Source organism: Leptinotarsa decemlineata, unplaced genomic scaffold, assembly GCF_025532065.1.
Source record: "Leptinotarsa decemlineata unplaced genomic scaffold, Ldec_3_MD MMD2_tig00026374_RagTag_RagTag, whole genome shotgun sequence".
Classification (NCBI taxonomy): Eukaryota; Metazoa; Arthropoda; class Insecta; order Coleoptera; family Chrysomelidae; genus Leptinotarsa; species Leptinotarsa decemlineata.
In genome coordinates this window covers 1,543,923-1,566,800 of record NW_027412710.1, presented here as the reverse complement: position 1 = coordinate 1,566,800, position 22,878 = coordinate 1,543,923, and the positions used below count along the sequence as shown (strand labels likewise).

The 22,878-nt window shown below is 34.3% G+C and overlaps 2 protein-coding genes across 4 annotated transcripts in view; one reads left to right on the top strand and one right to left on the bottom strand.

The window, feature by feature from the left end:
• Positions 1-22,878, top strand: part of Efa6 (Exchange factor for Arf 6) — a 221,775-nt gene that overhangs the window by 56,260 nt on the left and 142,637 nt on the right. For all 3 annotated transcript variants that reach the window (XM_074185335.1, XM_074185336.1, XM_074185334.1), the window contains exon 2: positions 19,145-19,211. In XM_074185335.1, coding sequence (XP_074041436.1) covers positions 19,145-19,211 — 67 coding nt within the window. The remainder of the gene's footprint in view (positions 1-19,144; positions 19,212-22,878) is intronic.
• On the bottom strand, positions 5,272-12,614 carry LOC111504616 (kunitz-type serine protease inhibitor bitisilin-3). The gene is made up of 2 exons (XM_023159267.2): positions 12,354-12,614; positions 5,272-5,634 (listed from the first exon to the last, which is right to left on the bottom strand). Exons 1-2 carry the CDS (start codon positions 12,490-12,492, stop codon positions 5,423-5,425), a joined length of 351 nt encoding a protein of 116 aa, XP_023015035.1. The 5' UTR covers positions 12,493-12,614; the 3' UTR covers positions 5,272-5,422.

Genomic DNA, 22,878 nt, shown 5'->3' with positions numbered 1-22,878 from the left:
AGATAAGATTTAGCCCATTTCAGAGCATTCCCTCGCAACACCATATCTCTCTAGTTTAAGCATCAACAGGTTTCTATCCAAACAATCATAAGCCTTGGAAAGGTCCAAAAACATTCCCAAGGCTAGTGACTTTTTTTCCATGAAATATAATATATTTTGAGTGAACTGAAAAATGGCCGACATTGTTGACCTTCCTTGGATATACCCATGTTGATTTTTACTAAACATGTTGCATTCATTGAAGAAGTCAATTAATTGTGTACAATATGCCAATTCAAATATTTTCGCAAAACTTGGTGGTATACTTATGGGTCTGTAATTTTCCATCACTTCCACATCACCCTTTTTGTAAATAGGTTTCACCAAGGACAGCTTCAGTTGTTTAGGAAATATCCCAAATTTCAAAGAGTTGTTCATGATATAAGCTAGAACTTCTTTTATGTAAACCATATTCTCTTTCATTAGTGAAGTAGGTATTTCATCATCTCCACTACTTTGTTTATTTAGAAAAACGCATGTGACTTATTTTTGAAATGTATTTGAAAAATACCCTCATTGTCCCCAATTTTCAAACGTTTCCCATTAGGATTGCACGCTAAAACGATAGAGCCTCATTAATTCGACATGTTTTTTTCTCAAACGATGAGACACCCTGTACGCATTGAAGAATCACAAGTCAAAACGATAGAGCCTCGTTAATCTGTCATGTTTTTCTTGAATGAGACACTTTGTACACATTGACGTCATGCTTTTTCCTTCAACGCTGCACTGAAAGCCCCGCTGTCATGTTTTTTTTTCTTCAATCCGATTTTTCATTCAATATTATTATTCTACCATTATTTTTCACACCGACGTATTTTAAGACACCCTGTAAATGTTTTTTTTCCCTAAATGATGAGTCGCCCTGTATGGCAGCCATGTTGTTTTCTTCAATCAGATTTTTCGTTCATTATTATTATTGTATCATTATTTTCCGCGCTGACGTATTTGAAACACCCCGTACATGTTTTTTTCTTGAACGATGAGACACCCTGTATGACAGCCAACTTTTTTTTCTTTAACACCCACTCCCCCCATTTCCCAACTAACACGAAAAAACGCATCTGGCGTATTTCGAAATGTCATTGCTGAATACCCCCATTGCCCCATTTTCCAACGTTTCCCCCTATTGGGATCGCACGCTAAAACGTTAGGCCCCTTCCGCACCTGGCATGTTTTTTTTTCCTTAAATGAGACACCCTGTACACATTGAAGAATCACACGTCAAAACCATAGAGCCTCGTTAAACTTTTTTTTAAATGACGTATTTTGAGACACCCTGTACATAGTGACGTCATGTTTTTTCTTTATTCCGATTTTTCATTCATTATTATTATTATACCATTATTTTTCGCGTCGACGTACACCCTGTACATGTTTTTTCCTAAACGATGAGACACCCTGTATGGCAGCAGCCATGTTTTTTTCTTTAACGCCCCATGACCATGTTTTTTCTTTAATCCAATTTTTCGTTCATTATTATTATTATACTACTATTTTTCACGCTGACATATTTGAGACACCCTGTACATGTTTTTTCTCAAACGATGAGACACCCTGTATGACAGACATGTTTTTTTCTTTAATGTCTGTGGCCATGGTTTTTCTTCAATCCGATTTTTCGTTCATTATTATTATATCATTTCTTCACGCGCTGACGCATTTGAAACACCTGTACATGTTTTTTCTTAAACGAGGCACCCTGTATGACAAACATGTTATTTTCTTTAATGTCTGTGGCCATGTTTTTTCTTTAATCCGATTTTTCGTTCATTATTATTATATCATTTCTTCACGCGCTGACGTATTTGAAACACCCCGTACATGTTTTTTCTTAAACGAGACACCCTGTATGACAAACATGTTATTTTTGTAATTCCACCGCGTTCTTATCTATCAAATGGCTTTACTCGATGCTCATTCCATCCTTCTATGCGTCGATCACGTCGCACACGTCTCTTTCCCACTCACTACCGTAAGTACGATGTGCTCCAGAAGCCCTGTATACTATCTACTTTTATTTTATGTCCCAATTCTATGATATGATTTGGTGTAACTTTTTTTTAAGTATAGCGACTTGTCATTTTTTGTAATATTATTGAAAGATGGAACATCAGGAATATCTTTCAACATTTGGGGTACAATGTTCAATAAATATTTATTGTTTTCAACTATGAAGACTTCAAGTTTTCCTTTAATTTTATATTCCGAAATGTTGTTTTTCCCTGTCAATTCTTTACATATACTCCACATGCACTTTGTATTGTTATCAGACTCCTGATTTTTTTTGTGATACAAGTCTTTTTTTACTTTTATTAAAAGATTGTTATATTCAATTTTTGCTTCATTATACTGCTCTTTGAAAATTAGGACATTTCTCGAAAGAATTAGTGAAATATCTAATCTATGTTTATACTTAAGTACTTCATCATTTATAAAATTGCTAATGAAAGAATTCCATTGCAAGTCAACTGATGATATGCTATGACTGTATGCTTCAACCCAATTTTGTTCCTTTAGTCTGTTAGTGAAGTTAATTTTATTCTGTTTGTTGAAAAATCTGAGACAGGTGGTGTTATCTGCTTTCATTAAATTGACTGTGAAGCCCATTATTTGTGCATTGTGATCTGAAATATGAGTTTCAACAATTTTTGTTTTATAATTATTTAGATTAGTAAAGATATTATCAATGCAGAATCAATTTATTACTTTCAAACCAATGTTTGTGTCATCAGCATAATTTGTAATAAACTGATCTTCTTCAATACTGGTTGCACATAGATCATTCATGAAAATTATGAAAAATATTGGACCGATAATACTACCCTGTGGTATTCCGATATTTGATGACGATATTTCGGATTTATACATTTTTCCTTGATTCTTAATGCACACTCTTTGAGTTCGTTCAGTGAGATAAGATTTAGCCCATTTCAGAGCATTCCCTCGCAACACCATATCTCTCTAGTTTAAGCATCAACAGGTTTCTATCCAAACAATCATAAGCCTTGGAAAGGTCCAAAAACATTCCCAAGGCTAGTGACTTTTTTTCCATGAAATATAATATATTTTGAGTGAACTGAAAAATGGCCGACATTGTTGACCTTCCTTGGATATACCCATGTTGATTTTTACTAAACATGTTGCATTCATTGAAGAAGTCAATTAATTGTGTACAATATGCCAATTCAAATATTTTCGCAAAACTTGGTGGTATACTTATGGGTCTGTAATTTTTCATCACTTCCACATCACCCTTTTTGTAAATAGGTTTCACCAAGGACAGCTTCAGTTGTTTAGGAAATATCCCAAATTTCAAAGAGTTGTTTATGATATAAGCTAGAACTTCTTTTATGTAAACCATATTCTCTTTCATTAGTGAAAATTAGGACATTTCTCGAAAGAATTAGTGAAATATCTAATCTATGTTTATACTTAAGTACTTCATCATTTATAAAATTGCTAATGAAAGAATTCCATTGCAAGTCAACTGATGATATGCTATGACTGTATGCTTCAACCCAATTTTGTTCCTTTAGTCTGTTAGTGAAGTTAATTTTATTCTGTTTGTTGAAAAAATCTGAGACAGGTGGTATTATCTGCTTTCATTAAATTGACTGTGAAGCTCATTATTTGTGCATTGTGATCTGAAATATGAGTTTCAACAATTTTTGTTTCATAATTATTTAGGTTAGTAAAGATATTATCAATGCAGCTTTTTGTAGAGTATGTTATTCTCGTGTATTCATTTATTGTTTGCTCCAGGCCAAAAGACTGAAACAGTGATAGCATATCTTCACCTGTTTTATTTATATCCTTCATTTCTATGTTAAAGTCTCCTGCTATGATAATAAATTTATTCTCTTGGATTATGGTATTAAAAATTCTTCTGCTCTGCTCATAAACACATCCACAGAAGCGCTAGGGGGTCTATAAATCGACACTATAATCAAAATACTTTTATCAAGTGAAGTTTCGATAGTCGCACACTCAAACTTTTAGGTGGCATATGAGAAACTATAACCTGGAAACAATGCTACGTGATTTGTGGTACCATCATTTGTCATATGACAGTGTATGTATCAGCTATTTATGATATGAGTGTTAAAATTAAGGTTTTATTTTGTGAGTGAAACTGTTTGGTGAACGAGCGTAGCGAGTTTTCTGCAATACTCAAATTCCAATGCCAAGCCAGTTAGTAAAAATACATTCCGGAAAATGCCTTCCACCATTGCTGAGTTTCTGAACCTCCCGGAACCAAAGAAATATACAGATCACTGTTTCAGAAGGTCTTCTGCTTCTTTGCTAGCAGAATCAGGAGCAAATATAACGGATATTAAGAAGCACGGAGGATGGAAGTCTACAGCAGTAGCTGAGGGTTACATCGGTCAATCTATTTATTATAAAAATGCTATTGCGTTCAAATATATTATAAGGCTCTTGAACAACGCAAGGTATTATATATCTGTTGTTAATAATAAAACTTCCTTGAAAATTGAATAATCATGTTTTGTTTATCGCTGTTTGGTAGAAAAAACTCGTGTTGAGAATACTTTCAACAGTATTGTTGAAAGTGCTTCTTTGTAAACATCATCTTTTAATACGCTTGACAACCATCAAAAATGTCACTTTTAATGACAGTTGTTGTCAGGATAATTTCCTAAATTTTCAAAAGAAAAAAAACACTTTGAAATGTTTTATTTACGTCTTTCTGCAGCTTTTTTCAAAGGATAATATACGTAAATTTTCATCATAAATACTAATGTTGAATAATATCCTCGTGAAAATGTTCAGTTATTTCTCCGTTTTAGTGTTCTGAAACTGCATCATATTCTACACCTCTACCAGTTTTTTAATGTCTGTATGTCGCGTCGTACGTCCCCTGGAAGTTTAAAAAGAACGATTGCGCCAAATTGTGACTGATGAGTATTTGAAACACAATTTGATTTTTTTAAGTTGGCCCATTTTCGGAAACACCATTTTTGTTTAGATTTGGTGTATGAAACAAAATCCAAGATTCAAAACTTGAACTGTCATTTGCAAAGTCAGCATATTTCATAGAAAGGTTTTTAAATGAATATTAAAATATTTCAAAAAGTATGTTTCTCTGGAACATCAAGTATGATTATCATGCTGACACATCTCATTGTATTCTTTTGTTAAAGCAATATACGATTTATTTTGTGCGAAAATATGCCTTCGGTAATTTCGTAACAAAAATATAAACATTGCTCATTTTCACAAATTTTATATTACAGTATCTACAACTTTATGGTGCGAACTGAAAGATTTTATGCCATGAATAGTAAAACAAATATTTGATTTATAAACTATTCAATCTAAATTATATGGCCTTATTATATAAATTATCTGAAATATCTCATTATTTCCCATACATTTTTGATGGACTGGGATATGTTAACATACATATAGGCTGTGCTTGTTTTTCACAATCATTGAAGGTTATGAAGTTATTTCTTGTGGCATTGCAGCCATGATAGATAGCACGTTCACATCCTTTCAGTTGGTTGTTCCAGTGATAAGCGAACTTCCAGTCGTCACAGTCTGATGTTGTTTCTAAGGGTTCATCACAATCTACAAATAAAATGATTCATCAATAGATAATAGCTTTATGATGATGTGAGCTATTCAGATTGGTATGTTCAAAGATTAAAGTAGACGGATTCCCTTAGTGTCAAACTCATGTAAATAACAATTTGTGATATTTTCAGTTGACAGTTATTTCACTTTACAATAGCTTTTTATATACAGTGTAAAAGCCAAATAGAATAAATTCATTATTTCGGTTACTGTACATATTTAAAAAGAAACCGAAACACATCAATTGTAAATAATAATTTGAAATTCTTCAACGTAAAAATGTCACCCCTACTTTCAACCCCCTTCGAATGATAGGTACAACGCCCAATTTTTTAAATGGAAAGTAAAGGTTTGTGACAGGTTTGAACGGTCTCTTCATTTTCTATTCAAAAATGTTATCGCTTTCAAGTTTATTGCAACAATTAAGATAAAATAAATTAAAATAATGTGGTTACCGAAACTTGATAAATACACTCATAACTTATTGCAATATACTCAAAAGTCATTTCATGTCGAGGTATTGATAATAACAAAGTAAACAAAAACCATAGCTATGTTCTTTTAAGATGGTATCCTTTATAAAAAACTATAAATAATTTTTGTGGCAACGTTAGTTTAAAACGCCTTTTCAATTAATTTTGTATGTTACATTAATTGTCAGTATTTTAAATCAAGTTTAAAGTTCGATAACTTCAAGTCTGACAAATGGTTAGATTAACGGAAATGCATAAAATAACAGTTTTACAAATGATTGGTTACGTAGATGAAACCCGAACACAACAGGAAGTAGCTCGTCTATTTCATGAGAAATTTCCTAATTTATCGCCCATATCTCAAGGAACAATAAGCAAAATAAAGAAGCAGCTGCCAATGCAATGGATGAACTCAAATTAGATGTGATGCTTGAGTTTGAGGAAAATCCACATACATCGAGTAGACAGGCATCCACTACATTCAATGTTAGCCATACATCGATATACTATGACAATTTTCAACTCATATACAAATTGACCTGAGAGCTAATGGCAACAATGTTAAATGTAAGAACTAAATTCTTACCGGGCTCATTTTTATCGTCTATGCATCGCCATTTGTAGATAATTGAAAAGTAAGATGATTCCATAAAATTTGCCCCCCGTAACAAGATAGCTTCTGCATATCGATAGGATGTACGAGCGAATAGGTGAACCAGTTCGTTAAATACTTTGAAACATCGGTAAACTGATCAACACTTCGCAGGTCTATTATATTTGCGCCCTTAAAATGCCATAACTAGTCGTTCGGTTTCTTCATTATCAAGCGTCCTTATCTGCATAGGCGTAGTGTGTTCTGTTTCTTGTGAAGGTGACTTTGTTTTGTATTTATTAAATATATTTTATTATATTTATTACATATACTGTTATATTTATCAACTTTAAAATAAAAGATAGAGTTGGCCCATAATTGTATTTCAAAATATATTATCATAGATTTTCATCACATTCACACTTTATTGTGAGATAATTAGTTGACCTAGTCATTAAACCCAGGTATAAATGTTCGTTAAACTCAGGTATAACTGTAATTAATTAGTTCCTAGAATATTATTAGTTTCTGGGTAGATAGTGAACACGCTTGAGAAAGCTACTGTACAGCGAAACACGTGTTGCGGATTTGTTAATCTGTTCTAGTGAAAATCTCACAATAAAGTTTTTTTCAAAATACATCAACTTTAAAATAGTTTTTGAGGTAAGTAAACAACTGACAAATAGCTGAATAATATCATTGGATTTTATTATTTTTATAGTATTAAGATGGATTCCGTAGCAGGTCCAAGTAATGTACAAATAAAGCGGTAGTTTATGTCGTTAGAAGAAAAACAGATTGTCTGTAGAGTGTACGAAAATTTAAAAAATACACTCCGTACAGTGAAAGCTGTAGCCCAGTGTTCATTTTTATTAGGAATATCCGTGTCGACAATTGAACGCATTGTACGTGAAAAAAAGGTAACTGGGATTGTGCAAGCTCCAAAAGTACATTGTCGTGGTAGAAAAAAAATTGAATTGGACGAGTACCAGAAAAATTTTGTACGCTATACCATTCATTTTTTTATTTTTTGAGAAAAAAGTGCCAACCCTCGAATCCGTTAGGACCAAAGTTATGTAAATCTGTCTTAATAGAAAGACAAGATATAGTCTCATGGCGACGGGGATATCTTCGCTCTATTAGAGAAATGCGTTCTGCTCACAAAAAGATTTATTATCTGGAAGGAACGTGAGTGAATGCTGGTCACACAGTATCTAAGATCTGGCAAGATACTACTGTAACTAGATATCGTCAAGCATTTATAGACGTATTATCGACAGGGTTACGCGGACCAACGGGTAAAGGGCAACGACTAATTGTCGCCCATATAGGTAGCGAGAGTGGCTTTTTAGACGATAGTGCACTAATTTTTTTATCCAAAAAAAAACGGGGGATTATCACGAAGACATGGGCGCCCAACGCTTTGAAGGATGGTTTAAATCCCTTCTTTTACGAGTCGAGCCAAATTCGGTAATAGTAATGGATAACGCTTCTTATCACAGCCGATTAGTAGAACAGCTGCCAACTATGACCACCAGAAAAGCAGACATGCAGAGCTAGTTAGGACAAAAAGGAATTCCATTTTCCGAAAACATGGTTAAGGCCGAGCTTATCAGTGTCATTAAACAGCATCGTGACAGATATCGCCATCATGTGGTGGATACAATAGCTCGTGCGGAAGGCATCACCATTTTGAGACTTCCTCCTTACCATTGCGAGTTAAACCTGATAGAATTAATCTGGGCTCAAATTAAGGGTTACGTAGCTCGTGAAAACGTGACATATAAAATTTCTGATGTCCAACGTTTATTAGAACTGGCAATGGAACGGATACGGAAAGAAGATTGGGCTAATGCTGGAGCCCATGTGATCAAGGAAGAAGAGAAAATGTGGAGATTGGACGGGATGGTAGACACTGTTTTCGACCAAATAATAATAGATTTAAGTGTGACTGGGATTCCTCTTCGAACGAGTCAATGGATTCTGAAACTTCATAAGCATAACATAGGTAATTATTTTTTTGCTTTGTAGTTCTCTTTCTATATAAAAGGAACATAATACCTATTTTATAAATTTTTCTGTGTTTTTGAAGTACTGTATTAGGTATAAGAAGAAAATGTAATCAGTTTTACCAGTGACACCAGGTAGCGCCACCTACTACAATAATTTTTACGTAATTACCTATGTGTTTAAATAAATAAAAATATTATTTTGGTACGCCTCTGCAGAGTTGGTAAGAGTATTTTCCGTTGGTCACTTCAAGTGCGACGTTGCTAATGAATCACCTTCAATTGAAAATTGTTATAGTATAGTAAACATATTAAAAGAAAGTAAAATGCATCCCTATAAAATGATACCTACTCAGGAAGACGAATTTGATAGAAGAACTTATTTTTGTGAGCAAATAATGAACATGTTGTATAACAATATTATCTAATTAGATGACATTATGTTTTCTGATTAGTGTACTTTGTCTCTTAACGGTCATGCTAATCGGCAACATTGCCGCTACTGGTCAACGGAAAATCCTCACTGTATGAGAAAAGAACACACGCAATACCCTCAAAAGGTTAATATTTGAGGAGGGATTGTAGGAAACCATAACATTGGTCAATTTTTCATTGAGGGCACCTTGAATGGCGATAATTATTTGGCACTACTTGAAAATGATGTCATTCCAAGTTCAGCAAATTTATATCCAGATCCAGGAAACCCGCAAGTTTCAGTGAATACGATATGGTTTCAGCAGGATGGAGCACCGCAACATTACCAAGTTAATTTCCGGCAATACCTCCATACAACATTTCCCAATCGGTGGTTAGAGAGGCGAGGAATGATTGAATGGCCAGCGCGATCACCTGATCTTTCATCATTAGGTTTCTTTTTATGGGAATATGTAAAGAGCAATGTGTACAAAACTGAACCTTCAGATTTGAATGACTCAAAAGAACGAATAACTTTTGCGATTAGGTCGGTCACGCTTAATATGTTAAGTAATATTAGAAGACAGTTTTATTTGAGATTAGGAAGTTGCAAAGACCTTCGTGGTGGACATTTTAAGCATCTACTTCGTTAACATCCATAGTTCTTTTTCGTATTCTACATTTCATTACGTTTTGCATTACATTTTAGGTTTAGAGTGTATTTTATCAAATTTTGGTAACCACATGATTTGAATTTATTTTATCTTAATTGTTTCAATAAACTTGAAAGTGGTAACATTTTTGAATAGAGAATGAAGAGAAATTTTAAACGATATATCACCAACCTATACTTCCCATTCAAAAAATTATAATTTACATTTAACATGTTTCGGCATTTTTCACAGTATGTACAGTAACCGAAATAATGAATTTATTCCATTCGGCTTTCACACACTGCATAGTAATTTGAATCTGAATTACTTTTTTCTATTCCCTCCATTTTAAACTAATCATTACGAGTTTGACAGCAGGTAGGTTAATGCCTCATTTAGAATGCATGTGCATTCTAAATTAATAGCGGCCACTTCCCTAGGAAATTTTTAAAAAATGATCAGATCAGATATCATTTACTCTAAGAAACATGATCTCATGAATACATTCAATTGTCCAAAAGCCAAAATTTGTGAATTCTCTGTAAAATCGAAAGAAAAATCATATTTTTAGTAAATGTATTGTTCAACAGTTTGTAGGTTGGTAATGAATCTAGTTATATCCGTGTATCAACAACCATTTGTTTTAATTATGAACTGTCATTCAGTATCTCGTAAAAACTCAAAATGAATGAAAACGATCAAGAAGTTTGTGCTATCCCACCAGAAATTACCGAGCAAGCAAATATTGCAATGAATAATTTGTTGCCATCAAAGGTAAATTTTCGTTTTGAGGGCATCCGGCGATTTTGAAAAAAGAGTGTACCTACGTATTTTGATGCGTAGATTACGAATCCGCAAGAAAAAAGCGGCGCTCTCTCTTATTTACTAAGTTACGGCCCTTCAAAATTCAGAAAGGGCAACTTTTCAGTCGTCTTTTTCACAAAATAAACTATTTAAAAACACAAGCATCTATTCACTAGATCACCTTTACACCTTATTCCTCCTTCTTTGACACTTTTCACTTCAATAATGAACATTTTTTTTATAAAAAACTTAATTTAAAAACGAATGCTTCTCCTGGTGACAGACATTCTTCTATTCTTAGGTTAGTTACTAGTGACATTTCAGAAAAAAGCCGCCTACTATTTCAAATTTGTAATACACTACCAAAAACCGATTTACGATCTAAAGAATGAAGGTAAAAACATTTGAATTACTTTAGGAATATGGACTGCATCAGTCGTACCAACCATGCCATTAACTTTAAAAACGTAAAATACAGAGATATGTAACCAAACAGTACATTTTTCAACATTTTTATTGGAAAAATATTGATTATTGAAGTGAAAAGTGTCAAAGAAGGAGGAATAAGGTGTAAAGGTGACCTAGTGAATAAATGCTTGTGTTTTTAAATAGTTTATTTTGTGAAAAAGAAGGCTGAAAAGTTGCCATTTTCAGAACTTTGAAGGACCGTAACTTTGTAAATAAGGGAGAGCGCCGCTTTTTTCTTTCGAATTCGTAATTCACGGCCTAATAATAAATTAGTATCATCAGCAAAGACTGTAATTGAATTATGTGTGTTTGAATGATAACATAAATCGTTTATGTAGATAATAAATAACAAGGGACCCGCAATGCTTCCTTGGGGTATTCCTACTTTCACTGCTTCATTCTCAGATTTGTATGTTACTATTTGTTGGTGATCTATTAGGTAAGATTCAATCCATTTCAGTGAGTTTCCTCTTATATAGTTCTAGTTTTTTTTATAAATATCTCTTAAGTCAAACAGTCAAATGCCTTTGACAGATCTAAGTACATATAAGTATTTTCTTTCCATTAAGTTTGTTATATTTTGAGGAAATAGAAATATTGCACTGTTTGTTGATCTCTCTCGTAAGTATCCGTGTTGGTTATTGCTAATTATGTTACATTTATATAGAAAATTTGTATTGCTATTACACATAGATAGCTCAAATAATTTTGCAAAACTTGGTAGAATAGTTATAGGTCGATGGTTTTCCATAAGTTCAGAATCCCCCTTTTTATAAATAAGTTTCACTAGGGATAGTTTCAATCTTGAAGGGAAGACGCCAAATTTCATGGAGTTCATGGAGTTATTTATGATATATGATGTAATTCCACTTATGCTTAGTATACTCCTTTTCATCAAAAAGTGGGAATTTCATCGTACCCAACACTACCTTGCACTGACGAGTGGCCAAACAGCTCGAAACCGGTCTGAAAGTGTGTTTCAACAATTGAAAATCTATTGCGGAAGTTGTATCGCCAACAGCATATATGCAGGAATAACTTAGTGAAAAACATCATTTATCAAATCAAAATTATTGTCCAAAGTATATCATGTATAAATGAGTTTCACTATAATAACTATACATTATACATATACATTGGTTTAATGTATGTGTCATATTGAAATATGACACATACATATAATGCTAATATATACATATAATACTAATATATATACTAGTACAATACGGAATATCATTCCGTATAGTACTTCTTAATTATAATTAATTTTCAAATTCAGTTAACCAATTCCAATATTTACCTGATACTTCAAATTTTCTGAAAGGTCCATTTGAACCTAATATTTTTCGATTCAGATCTGGAACTTTTGTTGGAACGGAGATAGCACAATCAATCAAACTACACATCAACGCAAATATCACCGCTAAAGAGACAGCCATTACTTTTTACTTCGTTACTGAAACCAGCACGTTTGATTTGATAATTGAATTTGTGAATGTATCAAGACAATATTAGTAATTATATAGTCCCAACCTCTTCAAATCAAGAGATGACCTTTGTTTTCAGTTAAACTGATGCATTCAATACAAGGAATTTATATTTTGAAAATAAATAAGAAATGTTTTCATTGATATGGACTTCTACAAATATGACGTCAAATGTTTTTTGGTTGATATTTTTATCTTTATCACTTCAGTCAAAACGTATTTGTTCGATTGATTATTTATCTGTTTCTCACAAATTATGAAGTTTCCCTATAGATAGTCATGCATAGTGGGGCTTTGCAGCAAATGAAAGAGTACTATTTAAAGTTTGTCCAAGCTTTCGGAAATGTAATAAATTGTTTCCATCATCAGGGAGGCTACAAAATTGTTCGTGCAAGTAATATTAAGATATACATGGATGGTTAGACTCACAACTTTGTTCAGGATGTTTGAAACGAGGGTTATGTAAAATATTGGGCACATCGTGTTGGATCAACATTGGCACAATACATTTACAAAAATTGGGAAAGGACGTCTAATATTAGATAAAATATTTGATAAAATGCGTTATAATTTAAAATTTTTCAAAAAGAGGATAATGTCCACATGTGGAAATTTCACAAATCTTTTCTATTGGTTAATATTGACAGACAGTTGACAGGAAATATGTCAGTGGTAATAGTGATAAAAGTTGTTACCAACTTCAAATTGTAAAGAATTTTTTGGAAATTTCTCTCTCTAGGTTGGATTTTTTAAAAACCAAGTTAATAAAATAACATTCGAATTAAATTTATAAAGTACATTATTCTATTAATTCCAGATATGATATATATATATATATATATATATATATATATATATATATATATATATATATATATATATATATATATATATATATATATATATATATACATCGGAAAAGTCTAGGGATATTTTTAAAAATGGCAATATTTTTTTTTAGATCGCTTTAGGGGAAAAAAGGTGACGGGTGATTATTAAACGAATGTAACTTACAACAAAATTTATTAAATGGTCAAAAATACTGAGTGCGCATATAAGCAAAACTAAAAAAAAATATGGCTCTTTGGCACCCCGAAAAAAAAACATACAAAAAAAATTGGAATCAGTACAAAGTATGGCCTCCACGCTGGTTTATTACGGCCCTACATCTATCGTGCAACGACAAAATGAGATTGTCAATGTCTTGTTGAGGTACATTTGCCCATTCAGCGATTAAAAGCTCTCTCAATTGAAACGTTGTCTGAATGTTCCCCATATGCGGAGTAATTCTTCGTTGAAGCATGCCCCACACATGCTCGGGTGATTGTACTGGCCATGGCAATACATCAGCTCCTTCGTTGGTGAGCCAGTCAGTCACTAGATGTGCGATATGTGGACGAGCATTACCGTGCATTAGGTGGAAGTTTTCATCAACAGCACCACCAAACGGACGGACGATATGTAGAAGAATGGTGTCGAGGTACTGTCGAGCTGTGAGGGAGCGATTTGGAAAAACGAGATCGGTTTTGCCGCCGATCATGATTCCGCCCCATAGCATTACTGTACCACCTCTGTATGTATGGACTTCCTGGACGTATCTCAAACGTTCATTATTTCCAGGTCGTCTCCACAGTCTTACTCGACGAGAATCTGGATGAAATCCAAATCTGGATTCGTCTGTAAACAAAACTGTGGCCCAATCATTTGCATCCCAGTTTTGATGTTCTTGACACCACTCTAATCTTCTACCGCGATTGCCTCTCGACAAAGGTGGACATCTAAGTGGCCTTCTGTTGTGGAGATCTGCTTCATGCAGTCGATTTCTGACAGTATCATGACCAATGGTTACCTGGTGCGTCTGCTGCAACACGTTAACCAACTCAGGTGCTGTGATTGTCGGTTGTCTTCTTGCGGTTAAGACCAAAAATCGGTCTTGAACTGCAGTTGTAGCGCGTCCTCGCCCTGGATGTTGTTCGGCTGGACTGCCAGTTTCACGGAAACGCCGCCACAATCGACTGATAACACTTTGGGAGACCCCCAAACGAAGAGCTACATCATTTTGTCGCATGCCACCTTGAAGAAGCCCTACAGCTCTATTCATCTCAGCCAATGGTAAGTGATGGCGTTCCATGTTAAAGCACAATATTTCCAGAATGTACATAGAATGTACAAACTCGACACTTTCAGATTATTCATTTTAGCCGAAAACCTACAGTTCGTAAAAAACTTGATGAAAGATTAGTTACCGTTTTTGCAGGCTTTGTTCAACCCATAGAAATCTACAGGGTGGTCGAGTGTACCAATTTAATCGAAATTAAACGACCTCATGCATTTATTTTTATGATATTTAGTATGTTATAAAAATATCCCTATACTTTTCCGATGTGTGTGTATTTGTGCCCCACTATTTATATTAGCACCATATATATATATATATATATATATATATATATATATATATATATATATATATATATATATATATATATATATATATATATAAATACATAGATATAGATTATTATCGAGTGTGTATGATATACATCAAAAGGGGGAAATTCGTGGACAAAACACTCAAGATATATGGAGGCAAACCGCGGACACGTGTTTCTGGCTATTGGCCTCATCAGCGCGGTGCAGCCAATTGTAAAGATGTACAACAACTGGTTACCAAAAATGTTAAACATCACACATGCACGGTGTCACCAACAGGAGCTAACCGCACATTTGTGATTTCAGTTAGAAGACCCAGCATTCCCAGGCATCATCTAACATCACCACGTAGGCAGCTATAGCTACCTGCGTGACTTCCGGGTCCAGGATATAAATACATAGATATAGATTATTATCGAGTGTGTATGATATACATCAAAAGGGGGAAATTCGTGGACAAAACACTCAAGATATATGGAGGCAAACCGCGGACACGTGTTTCTGGCTATTGGCCTCATCAGCGCGGTGCAGCCAATTGTAAAGATGTACAACAATGTGCGGTTAGCTCCTGTTGGTGACACCGTGCATGTGTGATGTTTTTTCATTTTTGGTAACCAGTTGTTGTACATCTTTACAATTGGCTGCACCGCGCTGATGAGGCCAATAGCCAGAAACACGTGTCCGCGGTTTGCCTCCATATATCTTGAGTGTTTTGTCCACGAATTTCCCCCTTTTGATGTATATCATACACACTCGATAATAATCTATATCTATGTATTTATATCCTGGACCCGGAAGTCACGCAGGTAGCTATAGCTGCCTACGTGGTGATGTTAGATGATGCCTGGGAATGCTGGGTCTTCTAATTGAAACCACAAATGTGCGGTTAGCTCCTGTTGGTGACACCGTGCATGTGTGATGTTTTTTCATTTTTGGTAACCAGTTGTTGTACATCTTTACAATTGGCTGCACCGCGCTGATGAGGCCAATAGCCAGAAACACGTGTCCGCGGTTTGCCTCCATATATCTTGAGTGTTTTGTCCACGAATTTCCCCCTTTTGATGTATATATATATATATATATATATATATATATATATATATATATATATATATATATATATATATATATATATATATATATATATATATATATAATAAATGAAAGAGTACTTTTTAAAGTTTGTCCAAGCTTTCGGAAATTTAATAAATTGTTTCCATCATCGGGGATACTAAGAAAATTGTGGGTGTAAGTAATATTAAGATATAAATGAATGGTTAGACTTACAACTTTTTTTGAGGATGTTTCATACGATGATTATGTAAAATATTGGACACAAAGTGTTGGATGAGCATTGATACAATACATTTATAAAAATAGCTGAAGGATGTCTAATATTGGATAAAATATTTGATGAATAACGTTACAGTTTAAAATTGTTTTGAAAGAAGATAATGTCATATGTCGAAATTTCACAAAACGTTTCTTTTGGTTAGGATTGACAGGCAGTTGACATGACATATGTCCGTGGTTTCAGTGATAAAAGCTGTTGCCAACTTTAAATGATGAAGAATTCTTAGGAAATTTCTACCTGTGTGTAATTTTTCAAAGTGAATTTAGGATAACATTTGGATTTAAATATAAAGTACATTATTCTATTGATGCTAGATTTGATAAATTCATTGAAATATTATTGTATGGATTTTGATGCCACTGAGGTCTTAGCTAGTGAAAGACATCTAACAAACTTTAAAAACTTCTAGTTATTATATGCGAACGGTTTCGGGTAGCAGGTTGTGCTATCATCTTCATGACTCTACTGAAACTGATCGTTTTATCTTCTTGTTTGTTCTTTCATAAGGTTAGAACGCCTTAGTGCAGGCATTTATCCTCATCCTTCATCCTCTCCTTTTGCCTGTACTGAGATGACATCAGGTAATATCCTTTGTGTTGGTGTTTCTCTAGGTTCATTGTTTCTAGGAATGTGTATTGTTTTGTTGAGTATATTGTATGTTAGGTCTTGTGTTTTGATTTGTATTTCTTCCTCGATAAGTGAATTATGACTTTTGAATTTATGGATGTTTAGGTTTTCCCAAATGTCCATACGGTTCCTTTATTGACTTGATTTATGAGTTTGATGTTTTCTGGTGGGGGAAGTTATGTTCGTTTTCAATATTCAATTCGTCAAAATTTTCGTGAGAAGGAATTTTCAATGGAAAAATTATCATATTTTTCATATTTCGAAAAGTGTGACAGATAGGTACAGAAAAATATCAAGAAAAGTTGTTGGGTAATTGTTGTGTATTCCAAAAATAATATTGTAAACATGGTATTCTATTTGAAAAATCAAAGTTGCTACTACTTTCTAATGGAAGTGGCAACACCACGTTATCTGAAATATTTTAGTTTTGTAGAGAATGTCCGAATATGCTCTCCATTAAATTTCAAACGTGGTCTGTTGTCTGAAAAACTGCATCGATTGTTGTTCCATGTCTTGTGGTAGGCTCATTTCGGTTATATTCATTTGTAGTTCTAAAGAGCCATCCATTAGTCACGCGCGGCTTGAAAGGAGGGGGGGGGTTAGCAAAAATCACGAAATATCACAAGGGGGAATGGGGTGTAGTAAGATATCACGTGTATTTATTTTTTCGTAAATCGCGCGATGTCCAAACCGAAAAGCGACGTGTATTTTTACTTTGACTCGCTGTTGTCAGACAACGAACGAAGTTCCTGCGCGCCGCTCACCACGACGAATACCCGGCTCGACTTGCCAGTCGCCAATTAAGGTCTCTTCCCATTATACTGTACCAATCATGACCGTGCTAGGACCGTATCAGAAACGGAAAATAACACGATGCTGTCTACCTTGTCCATTGTAATGGATCAACCGTGTTCTAAGCCCGTAAGCAACACGTATAATGACCGTATCGTACGGGTATAATGACCGTTAGATACCCGTTTGACAACTGTAGATAATGTGAAATATTGTATGTTATTCCGGCTTACACATCAGTGTAATGTAAACGTATAGAAGAGTTTACCTCTAAGAACGAATATGGCTGTGAGATTAATATTTCAATAGAATGTATTGCTGAATAAAATTGAAAATGATTGACCTACGGTTCAGCAACGTCAAGTACCATGCACGTTGTATATTAGCATCGGCAAAATATTTTTGGCTCAAATACTGTCATGGCACGTGCATGCTACGCTACGTTCCGGACCGGTGACGGAACGGTCTAGAGGGCGCGTAAAAGAATATTTTTTAACATGTTCCGGTACGTTTACGGTTATGGTTGGTACGGTATAGTGGGCAGAGACCTCTATAGTCCTGTACCAACCATGACCGTGCTAGGACCGTATCAGACATGGAAAATAACACGATACGGTCTACCTTGCCCAATGTAATGGATCAACCGTGTTCTAAGCCCGTAAGCAACACGTATAATGACCGTATCATACGAGTATGATGACCGTTAGATACCCGTTTGACAACTGTAGGTAATGTGTGTTATTCCGGCTTATTCATCAGTGTATTGTGAACGTATAGGAGAGTTTACCATGAAGAACGAATATTGCTATGAGATGATCTACATTTCAATGGAATGCATTGCCGAATAAAATTAAAAATTATTTATATCCCGTTTATACACCCTTTCGCTGCCGGAGACCTATGGTTTAGCAACGTTACGTACCATGCACGTTGCGTATCAGCACCGGTAAACTATTTTCGACTCGAATACTGTCATGGCACGTGCATGATACGCTACGTGCCGGACCGGTGACGGAATGGTCTAGTGGGCGTTGCTTCGTATGAAAGAATATTTTTAGCATGTGCCGGTTCGTTTAAGGTCATGGTTTGGTACGGTATAGTGGGCAGATACCTTTATATTCTGTTATTTTGGAGCTGAATACATGCAAACACCGTTACCTGGTACGTTTTTCATTAAAACAATGTCTAATAAACTAGGTGATGTGTATATATAAAGACCCATTTGCAGAGTATAAGAAAGGAAAAATTGCAAGATTCTTTGTAGATACTAAAAAATACACGTGATTTTGTGTGTGGGAGGGAGTTAGCCTTAAACCTCACCATTGCTACCTCACCGTTTCCAAATCAAATTATGTGTCGAAAATAACATCACATCACATTTTTTTGTGTTTGTTCCAGGTAGAAGTTGGAGACGTAATCTTGAAAGTAAACGAAACGGAAGTAATAAGGTTTAGTACAAAAGAAGGTGAGTTTTATTTATTTATGTATTTTCGTAAAAGATTAGTTGAGATAAGAATACAGTTGAAATGAAGAGTTCTGTAATAATGATACTATTTTTGATCCTGCGTTTACAAAAAAAAATTGAGTGAACATCACATACCTGAGAAAATTGTTCGCGAGTTAGGGCAAAATATTTGGAAGCAGAATCGATTTATAATCATGGGAGGTAAAAGAAAAATGTCACTGCAACGGGCGTGAACTGTTCAAGTACCTACTTGGGCGGTATTAGTTTTTCAGACAAGTGTACTTTCTTTTTGGGCAATATAGTTGATCGCCACAATGAGCTTGTTTCATGTTATGGAAAATGATACTGGTTTGCTTATAGACTGATCGAGTTAGGGGTATATTATACTTATCAAGCTTAATCGGTTCCAAGAACTCTTTATATTTGCAAAAGCAAGAATTTAAATTGGCCGCGTGTCGGTTGACCAATAAAATCGATCCTGTCTAGAGCGGAGTTGCCAAGTGTATTGGCTTTTGATATTCAATCACAGATCTGATGATCCAATTTGACAGACGCCATTTTTGTTGTTATTGTTGTCAACTCGGTGTGAATACAACTGTTACAATTATCTAATTAAAAAACGTTTTTTTTTTTTGTAAAAGGTAGGTCTCGACGGGTGCCTATTTTGCTGCATATTCCGTATCATTAGTTTACATTCCAATAAATATTTTTTTCTGGTTACTTTCGGATTGGATTTTACCATTACTACCACCAAAATGGTTAAAATATGTTTTATACCTAGTTGTAAAAACAGATCATCCATACCAGACAAAAAGTTTTTCAGTGTTCCAAAAAACGAAACTCTAAGATATCTGTGGTTTTCTTCATTTGGCCGAGCTAAAATAAAAATTAAATCAAAACTTTCCATCCTTCGATAATAGACAAAGTCAGAAATCAATTTCATTTAAATAAAAGGGACCTACTAAATATACCACCTACCGTTTCAGTTTTTCATCCTTCATACCAAAGTATTGCAAATTTTTCAAGTAAAATTCATCGATCATTTCAAAAACGACTATCGGTAAGTTGTCGGAGTCAGATTTATCAAAACTAGGGTCAACATTGATTTTGAAATTATTTCAAGAAAAATATGAAGTTATGTGTAGAAACCATTGACATTAGAAAGATCACATTGTCGCATACACTACAGAGGGCGCTGGCTTACTGGATGACAATATGGCTAATGTATCAGTAACGTTCAATTTCTTATTTTTGGTGGGTGGCATAGATGCATAATTGATTTATTTTATTAGGGTTCATGAGAAATCAAAAACCATTTGAAAATACAGCTCATTAAATTCTATTTAGAATCATATTTAGATATAACTTGTACCATATCACTTATCAAGGCAAATATTATTGTCCGTTTTATGCTCAATTCGTGGATTAGAGCGATCTTATTATTGTATATTTATTTGTTTGCTGGTTTTATTCTTAAAAAAATGAATGAATAATTACAGAAAATTGTAATTGATCGTTCATTTTCTCAGGAAAATGGAGTACCCATATCAGATTCTGCTTGTATTTAACATTGAGTTTCAACTTTTTCTTAGCTGACAGCTCGCGTAGGAACAATTCGTTTTTTCATCGAGTTTATATGTTTTTTAAAAGTCTTTCAGAGATATATTTGAATATTAATATGGTGCATTCTTGTGCTGATTTCAATTGTGCGAAAAGGAACAAGAAAACAGAAAGCGCATTGGTTTATAAGTAAGTGAGTTATTTCATATAATGAGTTTAGGTTTCCAAAGGATAAAATGATGAGAAAAAAATGGGTGAAAGTATTGAAAAGAAAAAACTACAATCCTTCTACTCTCCCAAGACTTTATAGAAATCAATTGAAAAGTGACTATAAATGAAAGGAGAACGAAAATATTGAATTTGATGACAGAGTTTTTTATTTCAACTTCAAGTAATCTCCACAGACAGTATTATCTGGAGTTGATACTGTTGCTAAAAGTATGAAACGAAATTGATTAATATTTTTGCAAAAAAATCTAATGCTTTTTATTTTACTTCATTAAATTTTTTCATATGATTCGAGTACAATCAATTCTGTCTATACTTGACCTCATTCAACCTTCCTCTCAAGTTTTGGATGATTCAACAGATTACACAAACGAGCCTGTAACGCTTGAATTTAGTAGCAATATTAGAAAGAAGTATATATTATGTTGGGATCGTTTTTTATAATAAATTTCAGTTGTGAAGATTGAGGATTGTAGAATAAATTGTATATTTGACATGATTCTTTGATCCAGTTTGCTATATTTTTTTATTTTCATAACTGTATATTATTAAATAATGCATAAAATCATAGTTTAGGTAAATATTTTGTGATCTTTCGACTTTGTGTACTGATTTTATATATAGAACTTATTTCCAAACATGATTTTTCGTGTACATTTTATTCCATGTGGAGAATTTTTCATTAATTGAAATTTTAACGGGTTCCATTACACTTCCATACTTGAATTGATAATTATAGGCTTCGTGAATTTTACGATTTGGCAATGTTGATTATTTTTATTGTTCCTATTGGTCAATCGAACAAGAAGCGGGAATAGGCCCTTGACGTCACCAGCCTACCACATTCGATTTTTAATAATTAATTACGGGAAAACTACGGTACTTAGAGAACTGAAACAAAGTGAACTGTTTTTCAATTTGAAATTTCTATCAAGTGAACTATAAACTAAAAATCATGTATTAAGCCCATTGTCGTTGCTGGGATAGCTACTACAACCGGGGATATTCACGAGGTACACATATCTCTTCCTTTAAATTTAGCAGGGGATATGTACCTGTAGTCACTATAAAAAGCTAGCGACCCAGCCCTTACGATTATCATCCTGCATACATTGAAGAAGAAATGATCGATTTTGAGGTCTCTGGATAAGATGAAGGGGTGCAATTGAGTGGCCTGCTAGGTTCTTCGGTAGCCTGAATTTAGTGTGTCGCACTCCACTTAACTCATTGGAAATCCTGTTGAGATGAATCGCTAATGTGGCGCGAATGCCACAAAATTTACCGAAAGTTCTTTCCTTGGAAGTAATGGCTTGAGGTATGCTTTCGGTAGCCCACTAGATGTCCGACAGGCGATAGAATCAAGGCGAATATGTCTCATAATTATAAGTAAAGTATATCTATTCCCAATTGGAACGGCAATGAAAATAAGATCACTACGAGGGGTGTCCATAATCACTGCCCGGCAAATGGGAAATGTATATACTACCAGTGCTTTTATGTTCAAAGCGTCCCTGGTACAGTCATAAACATTTCTGGACTGTGGCCCCTAGTCGCCCAGATAGTTAGTAAACGTGCTATCAAATGTAGTTGAGGAGTAAAGGCTCGGCTAGCTGGACTGGCTGAATACTAATTATTTGGCCGTTTCACAATAATTCTTTATCATTGCCGTGTGTTCGTTGGGTTAGGTGAGGTAGTGAGTGGTTTTGCAAACCGATTTTTGAAAACTTTTTCTAGAGATCAATTACCCTAACACCAAACTAATATTTTTGCACTCGACGCGCGTTTCGCTAACAAGGTTAGCATCTTCAGGAGAAGCAGATTGATACTGAATCTAAAGACAAGGGTTAGCTGTTTATATACCTAAAGTTTTTTGGTCCGA